Here is an 11,742-nt window from a genome sequence, read left to right as displayed (position 1 = left end):
CTACCTGGACAAAAGGAACACCTATGTGAGAATGCTATTCATTGACTACAGCTCAGCGTTGAACACCATAGTACCCTCAAAGCTCATCACTAAGCTAAGGACCCTGGGACTAAACACCTCCCTCTGCAACTGGATCCTGGACTTCCTGACGGGCCGCCCACCGGTGGTAAGGGTAGGTAACAAAACATCTGCCACGCTGATCTTCAACACGGGGGCCCCTCAGGGGTGCGTGCTCAGTCCCCTCCTGTACTCCCTGTTCACTCATGACTGCACGGCCAGGCACGACGCCAACACCATCATCAAGTTTGCAGACGACACAACAGTGGAAGGCCTGATCACCGACAACGATGAGACAGCCTATAGGGAGGAGGTCAGAGACCTGGCCGTGTGGTGCCAGGACAACACCCTCTCCCTTAACGTGATCAAGACAAAGGAGATGATTGTGAACTACAGGAAAAAGAGGACCGAACACACCCCCATTCTCATCGACGGGGCTGCAGTGGAGCAGGTTGAGAGCTTCAAGTTCCTTGGTGTCCACATCACCAACAAACTAACATGGTCCAAGCACACCATGACAGTCGTGAAGCGGCACGACAAAACCTATTCCCCCTCAGGAGACTGAAAAGATTTGGCATGGGTCCTCAGATCCTCAAAAAGTTCTACAGCTGCACCATCGAGAGCATCCTGACCGGTTGCATCACTGCCTGGTATGGCAACTGCTCAGCCTCCGACCGCAAGGCTCTACAGAGGGTAGTGCGAACAGCCCAGTGCATCACTGGGGACAAGCTTCCTGCCATCCAGGACCTCTATACCAGGTTGTGTCAGAGGAAGGCCCTGAAAATTGTCAGACTCCTGCCACCCTAGTCATAGACTGTTCTCTCTGCTACCACACGGCAAGCGGTACCGGAGCGCCGAGGTCTAGGTCCAAGAGGCTTCTAAACAGCTTCTACCCCAAGCCATAAGACTCCTGAAAATCTAGTCAAATGGCTACCCAGACTATTCACATTGCCACCCCCCCCTCCCCCCTCCCCTCTCCACACCACTGCCACTCTCTGTTGTCATTTATAGTCACTTTAATTTACTCTACCTACATGTACATACTACCTCAACTAACCGATGCCCCCGCACATTGACTCTGTACTGATATTACTATATTACTACTGATATTATTATATTATTACTGATATTACTATATTACTACTGATATTACTTTATTACTACTGATATTATTATATTACTACTGATATTACTATATTATTACTATATTACTATATTACTACTGATATTACTATATTATTACTGATATTACTATATTATTACTGATATTATTATATTACTACTGATATTACTATATTACTACTGATATTATTACTGATATTATTATATTACTACTGATATTACTATATTACTACTGATATTATTACTGATATTACTATATTACTACTGATATTACTTTATTACTACTGATATTATTATATTACTACTGATATTACTATATTATTACTATATTACTACTGATATTATTATATTACTACTGATATTACTATATTATTACTGATATTATTATATTACTACTGATATTACCATATTACAACTGATATTATATTACTGATATTACTATATTACTACTGATATTACTATATTACTACTGATATTACTATATTACTACTGATATTACTATATTACTACTGATATTACCATATTACTACTGATATTACCATATTACTACTGATATTACCATATTACAACTGATATTATATTACTGATATTACTATATTATTACTGATATTACTATATTATTACTGATATTACTATATTACTACTGATATTACTATATTACTACTGATATTACTATATTATTACTGATATTACTATATTATTACTGATATTATTATATTACTACTGATATTACCATATTACAACTGATATTATATTACTGATATTACTATATTACTACTGATATTACTATATTACTACTGATATTACTATATTACTACTGATATTACCATATTACTACTGATATTACCATATTACAACTGATATTATATTACTGATATTACTATATTACTACTGATATTACTATATTACTACTGATATTACTATATTACTACTGATATTACTATATTACTACTGATATTACCATATTACTACTGATATTACCATATTACAACTGATATTATATTACTGATATTACTATATTACTACTGATATTACTATATTACTATATTATTACTGATATTACTGATATTACTATATTACTACTGATATTACTATAATACTACTGATATTATATTACTGATATTACTATATTACTACTGACATTACTATTATTACTGATATTACTATATTATTACTGATATTATATTATTACTGATATTACTATATTATTACTGATATTACTATATTACTACTGATATTACTATATTACTACAGATATTACTATATTATTACTGATATTACTGATATTACTATATTATTACTGATATTACTATATTATTACTGATATTATATATTATTACCGATATTACTATATTACTACTGATATTACTATATTATTACTGATATTACTGATATTACTATATTATTACTGATATTACTATATTACTACTGATATTACTATATTACTACTGATATTACTATATTACTACTGATATTATATTATTACTGATATTACTATATTACTACTGATATTACTATATTACTACTGATATTATATTATTACTGATATTACTATATTATTACTGATATTACTATATTACTACTGATATTACTATATTACTACTGATATTATATTATTACTGATATTACTATATTACTACTGATATTACTATATTACTACTGATATTATATTATTACTGATATTACTATATTACTACTGATATTACTATATTACTACTGATATTACTATATTACTACTGATATTATATTATTACTGATATTACTATATTATTACTGATATTACTATATTATTACTGATATTACTATATTACTACTGATATTACTATATTACTACTGATATTACTATATTACTACTAATATTACTATATTACTACTGATATTACTATATTACTACTGATATTACTATATTATTACTGATATTACTATATTATTACTGATATTACCATATTACTACTGATATTACCATATTACAACTGATATTACCATATTACTACTGATATTACCATATTACAACTGATATTATATTACTGATATTACTATATTATTACTGATATTACTATATTATTACTGATATTACTATATTACTACTGATATTACTATATTACTACTGATATTACTATATTATTACTGATATTACTATATTATTACTGATATTATTATATTACTACTGATATTACCATATTACAACTGATATTATATTACTGATATTACTATATTACTACTGATATTACTATATTACTACTGATATTACTATATTACTACTGATATTACCATATTACTACTGATATTACCATATTATAACTGATATTATATTACTGATATTACTATATTACTACTGATATTACTATATTACTACTGATATTACTATATTACTACTGATATTACTATATTACTACTGATATTACCATATTACTACTGATATTACCATATTACAACTGATATTATATTACTGATATTACTATATTACTACTGATATTACTATATTACTACTGATATTACTATATTATTACTGATATTACTGATATTACTATATTACTACTGATATTACTATAATACTACTGATATTATATTACTGATATTACTATATTACTACTGACATTACTATTATTACTGATATTACTATATTATTACTGATATTATATTATTACTGATATTACTATATTATTACTGATATTACTATATTACTACTGATATTACTATATTACTACAGATATTACTATATTATTACTGATATTACTGATATTACTATATTATTACTGATATTACTATATTATTACTGATATTATATATTATTACCGATATTACTATATTACTACTGATATTACTATATTATTACTGATATTACTGATATTACTATATTATTACTGATATTACTATATTACTACTGATATTACTATATTACTACTGATATTACTATATTACTACTGATATTATATTATTACTGATATTACTATATTACTACTGATATTACTATATTACTACTGATATTACTATATTACTACTGATATTATATTATTACTGATATTACTATATTATTACTGATATTACTATATTACTACTGATATTACTATATTACTACTGATATTATATTATTACTGATATTACTATATTACTACTGATATTACTATATTACTACTGATATTATATTATTACTGATATTACTATATTACTACTGATATTACTATATTACTACTGATATTACTATATTACTACTGATATTATATTATTACTGATATTACTATATTATTACTGATATTACTATATTACTACTGATATTACTATATTACTATATTACTACTAATATTACTACTGATATTACTATATTACTACTGATATTACTATATTACTACTGATATTACTATATTATTACTGATATTACTATATTATTACTGATATTACTATATTACTACTGATATTACTATATTATGTTTGTCATTATTGCCTTTGTAACCTTTATTTAACCAAGCAAGTAAGTTAAGAACAAATTCTTATTTACAATGACGGCCTAGGAACAGTGGGTTAACTGCCTTGTTCAGGGGCAGAACAACACATTTTTACCTTGTCAGCTCGGGGATTTGATCTTTCGGATACTGGCCTTTACTGATACGATATCTTGATGTACTTTTACTGATAAGATATATATAATGTTGGGTAAAAACTTTACTGTTCTGTCTGCTTTTACTGAATTTGCAAAGCAAAAAAAATGTTTTGTTAAAAATCTTGACTAAAAAGTAAATGATGTCTGAGAATAAGAAGCTTCAGTATTGAACACTGGTTTACTTGGTGTGGGGCTGGGATGACGGTCTATTATCTTTTTGTACTATAAGACATTTGTGGATTTCTTTTGAAGGCTTTTCAAAATAAAGTAATTTTTAGGGTATTCAGGCTTGATTGTAATTTATTTCTTAGTTTTGACTGTGATGTGTTGGTTTGTTTCAGTACAGTGGGATGATTCAATGGGTTTTTACCTGTTTTATGTTGTGGTATGCAACAGTATTTTCTAACCAGTTAAAGGAGCCCCTACTTCAGGGATCATCAGCTAGATTCAGCCACAGACCGATTATATATTTTTTAATGGATGTTCAGGGGGCCAGAACATAATAACAAATAATTTGTAGACTGCAATTTGACCTAAAGCACAAAGAGATATATTTGACTAAAACATCATTTCAAACCTTGCTTACATTTATATACGATCACATATATCTCTCTATTATGCATGGGAATACTTTGGAACAGATTTCCAAAATAAAAATCACTTGGAACTGATTTGCTGGGGTTTTTACACTATGTACAATATGTCCCCATCCCCCTAAAAATGATGCTCGGAAAACTTGGGTGGACAACTAAAATCACAGAAGGCCAAATTCGGCGGCCAGTTGGGGAACCCAGCCCTACTGATTTGTGAGTAGGAATGTAATTCAAAATATTGCAATACATTGTAATATGTATGTAATATATTGTATTGTAATACAAAGTACAATGTAAGATGTCCTAGTACTTGCAAATGTAAGAGTAGCATGTAGCAGTGGCGACATTAAAAGCAGCATAGCACAGTCAAACAGGCAGACTAACTGAGGAGATTCTAAAATATTTTTTTCCAGATTTATCATAATTATATTAATAGATATCCTGTCCTGCTATTCGATGACAGTAGTTATAAGGACCTTAATTCACAGCCGTCCAATCATATTCACGGATAAAGTTATGTCGACGCTGTGTACACCAATCGGATAGTTGAATCAACTATCAACATCCGCCTATGTACACTAAACGTAGCCATTTTCATTTTTGGACCCGAACTAGCTAGCTAACGCTATCACTCAGTACAAACCTGCATATGTAGCTAGCTAACGCTATCTCCCAGTACAAACCTGCATATGTAGCTAGCTAATGCTATCTCCCAGTACAAACCTGCAGATGTAGCTAGCTAATGCTATCTCCCAGTACAAACCTGCAGATGTAGCTAGCTAATGCTATCTCCCAGTACAAACCTGCAGATGTAGCTAGCTAATGCTATCACTCAGTACAAACCTGCAGATGTAGCTAGCTAGATCAATATCATTACACCAAAACATCTTACTTGAACTCGAGGAAGGTAAGATATTTATAATTTGCACAATAATGTCGAGTTTCTTATTTGTATTGTCGATTATTCTTTTCAACTGTTAATAAAGGCTGGTCCTAGAGCTCGTCGAGTTTACATTAGCTAACCAACTTCACCGCACTATCAGCTGACCGTGACTGAATAGTACTCGTTCTATTAACGTTTACTTTCTGTATTATGTTTGGAAGCAATACCGGCTGTTTAGCTGCAGTTCATAATGATTACGTGTATCAGTGCACCGTTCAGTCAGTTGTGTTTTCGTGTGTCGGACTATCGGTCATCTAGAAATGGTATTCCTCGGTGCCGGTGTATCGATATTTACAGGCGGTCCATCGCGACTCTCTGGGCTGGAGTTGCCCACCCCTGCTCTAGAGATAGTAACAGACAACTCAGTGGAACTGTAAAATGGTCCGTCAAATATTACGATAGTAGTACAAGATAAATACCAGTACTGTATATATTTGCTATGTCTGTCTCTCACACCACATTGGGGCTAAGGTGGAGAGAGGGAGTCATTCAAGGTATATGCAGGGGACAGAAACTGTACTGTACTGTAGCTACCTACAGTAGATCGTCTTTCTATCAACCTGCCCAATATTGTACTGTAGTGACAGTTGATTACTTATCTATACCACTCGAGGAGCAGTGACCTAAAGAGAAGCATCACATACACCAGTAACAGCATTAACATCAGTAGTCTGTTATAACAGCGCATTACACTGAACAAGCCGGCCTGTGTCACGATGTTACAGCAGCACCTAGACGATAGCTCGGTTCAGGTTGGCTGTCTGGCTGGTGTTTCTCTGGCCAGTGTTGAACGACTGTCTGTTTGTTGGTGAAAGCTCGCTGTCTAAGAGGCCTATATTTAGAATCATACTCTATTCAACAGTCTTTTAGTAATTTAGGTCCCACGACGGACGGATGGTCTCTCTCTGACTCTAGGCCTGCTGTAACCTATAGCTAGAGGCTGCTTTCTACAGTCCCTCACCGTGGATAGCTGGCGGCATCCGCGCCAAACTGAAACCACCGCATTTAAACATGGAAAGATGACTGGGAACATGGCCGAATATAAACAGTGTAGTTGTTTCCTCCGTAAGGCAATCAAACAAGCGAAATGTCGGTATAGAGACAAAGTGGAATCGCAATTTAGCAGCTCAGACATGAGACGTATGTGGCAGGTTCTACAGGCAATTACGGATATTACTGCACTGTTGGAGCTAGAAACACAAGCATTAGATATTACTGTACTGTTGGAGCTAGAAACACAAGCATTAGATATTACTGTACTGTTGGAGCTAGAAACACAAGCATTAGATATTACTGTACTGTTGGAGCTAGAAACACAAGCATTATATATTACTGCACTGTTGGAGCTAGAAACACAAGCGTTAGATATTACTGTACTGTTGGAGCTAGAAACACAAGCATTAGATATTACTGTACTGTTGGAGCTAGAAACACAAGCGTTTCGCTGCACCTGCCATAACATCTGCAAATCTGTGTACGTTACCAATAAAATTAGATTTGATTTGGCTATTGGTCTCATTCACTGCCTGTACTGTAGCTGGCCTATCAACATGCCGCGGGCTAGGCCCTGTAGGTATGTCACCGTGTACCACTGTACCTAGCTAGCTGTCAGTTCTCATACTCTGTATGACTTGTGCGTTTCAGAGTGTGGAAATGCTGCGACTGTAGGAGAGGAGGAGGAGAGCGAACAGACAGTCAGTGGACCAGTATGCACTATGACAGAAGGTAAGTTATTTTCTATCTCTCTGAGTTTCTACTGTAGTCTCTTCTATACTTTAACCACCCCCCTCTCTCCATCTCTCCCTCTCTTCCCTCTAACAGAAGGGTGGGTCGGGGAGACTGCAACAGCTCCTCCGACAACGACTACCGCTACATGGACTACCACGGCTACGGACAGGAAGAGGCGGAGCCGGGGTCAGGATATGACTTCAGAGCTGCCTCCGGCCACGGGGACCAAGCCGACCGACTGGCGTGCGTTCGGGAGTTCGCGACCCCGGGCCGTCTCCACGACAACCGGCCGGGGTTCCGTCAGAGGCGTCGGGGAAGAGGGGAAGGGGGCGGTCCGGGTCATGTGGGTAAAGGGTTACTATCATCCTTCCCCCCTCGATCCCAGGTCCTACTCCAGCCAGAGGTAGCCCTGCCCAGGCTGCAGAGAGAGGAGAGCGAAGAAGAGCAATACAGGAGAGACTTCCAGAGCTTCAGGCCTGGGTCCGAGGCCGGGGGAAGGGGGGGATACCCAGATAACCACACCTCTCACCCAGGGGAGAGAGAGAGAGAGGGAGACTGGGGGAGGATGGAAGGTGGAGGACAGGAGGATTACAACACCGTGAGAAGAGGACCAGGGGTGGAGAAGAGGTTCCCCAGAGGAGAAGGACTAGGGAAGAGAAAGGTGGGCCACCTGCTACATCCACTGATTCAGAGGGAGGTGTATTTTAGGATACTCAACCATATATAATAGACGGAAAACTAGAAATGGACATAAAGCAAATTTGTGTGCTTGCTTCCACTGTCTTCATTTTTTATTTTTGAATGGTAGTGGAATAAATAGTTTTTACTGCAGTAGTAGTGGTGTTGATGGTACTACTGTAGAAATATTACTTTTGATTGTAGTAGCTAGTATCAGTAGTAGTGTTGATGGTACTACTGTAGAAATATTACTTTTGATTGTAGTAGCTAGTATCAGTAGTAGTGGTGTTGATGGTACTACTGTAGAAATATTACTTTTGATTGTAGTAGCTAGTATCAGTAGTAGTGGTGTTGATGGTACTACTGTAGAAATATTACTTTTGATTGTAGTAGCTAGTATCAGTAGTAGTGGTGTTGATGGTACTACTGTAGAAATATTACTTTTGATTGTAGTAGCTAGTATCAGTAGTAGTGGTGTTGATGGTACTACTGTAGAAATAGTACTTTTGATTGTAGTAGCTAGTATCAGTAGTAGTGGTGTTGATGGTACTACTGTAGAAATAGTACTTTTGATTGTAGTAGCTAGTATCAGTAGTAGTGGTGTTGATGGTAGTACTACTGTAGAAATAGTACTTTTGATTGTAGTAGCTAGTATCAGTAGTAGTGGTGTTGATGGTACTACTGTAGAAATAGTACTTTTGATTGTAGTAGCTAGTATCAGTAGTAGTGTTGATGGTACTACTGTAGAAATAGTACTTTTGATTGTAGTAGCTAGTATCAGTAGTAGTGGTGTTGATGGTACTACTGTAGAAATAGTACTTTTGATTGTAGTAGCTAGTATCAGTAGTAGTGGTGTTGATGGTACTACTGTAGAAATAGTACTTTTGATTGTAGTAGCTAGTATCAGTAGTAGTGGTGTTGATGGTACTACTGTAGAAATAGTACTTTTGATTGTAGTAGCTAGTATCAGTAGTAGTGGTGTTGATGGTACTACTGTAGAAATAGTACTTTTGATTGTAGTAGCTAGTATCAGTAGTAGTGGTGTTGATGGTACTACTGTAGAAATAGTACTTTTGATTGTAGTAGCTAGTACCAGTAGTAGTGTTGATGGTACTACTGTAGAAATAGTACTTTTGATTGTAGTAGCTAGTATCAGTAGTAGTCTTGATGGTACTACTGTAGAAATAGTACTTTTGATTGTAGTAGCTAGTATCAGTAGTAGTGTTGATGGTACTACTGTAGAAATAGTACTTTTGATTGTAGTAGCTAGTATCAGTAGTAGTGTTGATGGTACTACTGTAGAAATAGTACTTTTGATTGTAGTAGCTAGTATCAGTAGTAGTGGTGTTGATGGTACTACTGTAGAAATAGTACTTTTGATTGTAGTAGCTAGTATCAGTAGTAGTGGTGTTGATGGTACTACTGTAGAAATAGTACTTTTGATTGTAGTAGCTAGTATCAGTAGTAGTGGTGTTGATGGTACTACTGTAGAAATAGTACTTTTGATTGTAGTAGCTAGTATCAGTAGTAGTGGTGTTGATGGTACTACTGTAGAAATAGTACTTTTGATTGTAGTAGCTAGTATCAGTAGTAGTGGTGTTGATGGTACTACTGTAGAAATAGTACTTTTGATTGTAGTAGCTAGTATCAGTAGTAGTGGTGTTGATGGTACTACTGTAGAAATAGTACTTTTGATTGTAGTAGCTAGTACCAGTAGTAGTGTTGATGGTACTACTGTAGAAATAGTACTTTTGATTGTAGTAGCTAGTATCAGTAGTAGTCTTGATGGTACTACTGTAGAAATAGTACTTTTGATTGTAGTAGCTAGTATCAGTAGTAGTGTTGATGGTACTACTGTAGAAATAGTACTTTTGATTGTAGTAGCTAGTATCAGTAGTAGTGTTGATGGTACTACTGTAGAAATAGTACTTTTGATTGTAGTAGCTAGTATCAGTAGTAGTGGTGTTGATGGTACTACTGTAGAAATAGTACTTTTGATTGTAGTAGCTAGTACCAGTAGTAGTGTTGATGGTACTACTGTAGAAATAGTACTTTTGATTGTAGTAGCTAGTACCAGTAGTAGTGTTGTTGGTACTACTGTAGAAATAGTACTTTTGATTGTAGTAGCTAGTATCAGTAGTAGTGTTGATGGTACTACTGTAGAAATAGTACTTTTGATTGTAGTAGCTAGTATCAGTAGTAGTGTTGTGAAGGTCATGGAATTTTGGATGATGTTAACTGGCCAGCCAAATGACCGCAGTCTCCCTAATAACTGCTCAAATCTTTATTTATTTTACACATTTTCTCCTCTCCTTGGTTCCTGACTGCATGTGCTGCCATATAACTAGAATGAATAGAACGGGCGTCCCCATTCAACTCAATGATGTCATAATGGGTGGACTGGTGTCCCCATTCAACTCAATGATGTCATAATGGGTGGACTAGTGTCCCCATTCAACTCAATGATGTCATAATGGGTGGACTGGTGTCCCCATTCAACTCAATGATGTCATAATGGGTGGACTGGTGTCCCCATTCAACTCAATGATGTCATAATGGGTGGACTGGTGTCCCCATTCAACTCAATGATGTCATAATGGGTGGACTGGTGTCCCCATTCAACTCAATGATGTCATAATGGGTGGACTGGTGTCCCCATTCAACTCAATGATGTCATAATGGGTGGACTAGTGTCCCCATTCAACTCAATGATGTCATAATGGGTGGACTAGTGTCCCCATTCAACTCAATGATGTCATAATGGGTGGACTGGTGTCCATTGCGAGTGTACCCATAGGAGCAAAGCAGGAAGTAAAAGCAGGAAGTGTACCCGTCGATATGCCCTGTGATTTGTTGATTAAACTCAACTGACATCACAAATGAGCCACATCAGTTAAAACGACTTATGGCTGGGGGCAGTATTGAGTAGCTTGGATGAATAAGGTGCCCAGAGTAAACTGCCTGCTACTCAGGCCCAGAAGCTAAGATATGCATATTATTAGTAGATTTGGATAGAAAACACT

The 11,742-nt window shown here is 35.3% G+C and overlaps 1 protein-coding gene across 5 annotated transcripts in view; it reads left to right on the top strand.

Moving 5' to 3' along the window:
• The first annotated feature begins 5,942 nt into the window (after nucleotides 1–5,942).
• LOC139543161 (RNA-binding protein 10-like) overlaps nucleotides 5,943–11,742 on the top strand; it is a 252,021-nt gene continuing 246,221 nt past the window's right edge. For all 5 annotated transcript variants that reach the window (XM_071349405.1, XM_071349404.1, XM_071349403.1 and 2 more), the window contains exons 1-3: nucleotides 5,943–6,277; nucleotides 7,958–8,038; nucleotides 8,135–8,702. In XM_071349405.1, the coding sequence (XP_071205506.1) occupies nucleotides 8,022–8,038; nucleotides 8,135–8,702 (585 nt within the window). In that variant the 5' untranslated portion in view covers nucleotides 5,943–6,277; nucleotides 7,958–8,021. The remainder of the gene's footprint in view (nucleotides 6,278–7,957; nucleotides 8,039–8,134; nucleotides 8,703–11,742) is intronic.

This window comes from Salvelinus alpinus, chromosome 17 (genome assembly GCF_045679555.1).
Source record: "Salvelinus alpinus chromosome 17, SLU_Salpinus.1, whole genome shotgun sequence".
Taxonomy (NCBI): domain Eukaryota; kingdom Metazoa; phylum Chordata; class Actinopteri; order Salmoniformes; family Salmonidae; genus Salvelinus; species Salvelinus alpinus.
The sequence above is the reverse complement of the archived record's forward strand: the minus strand, read 5'-3'. Positions and strand labels throughout refer to the sequence as shown.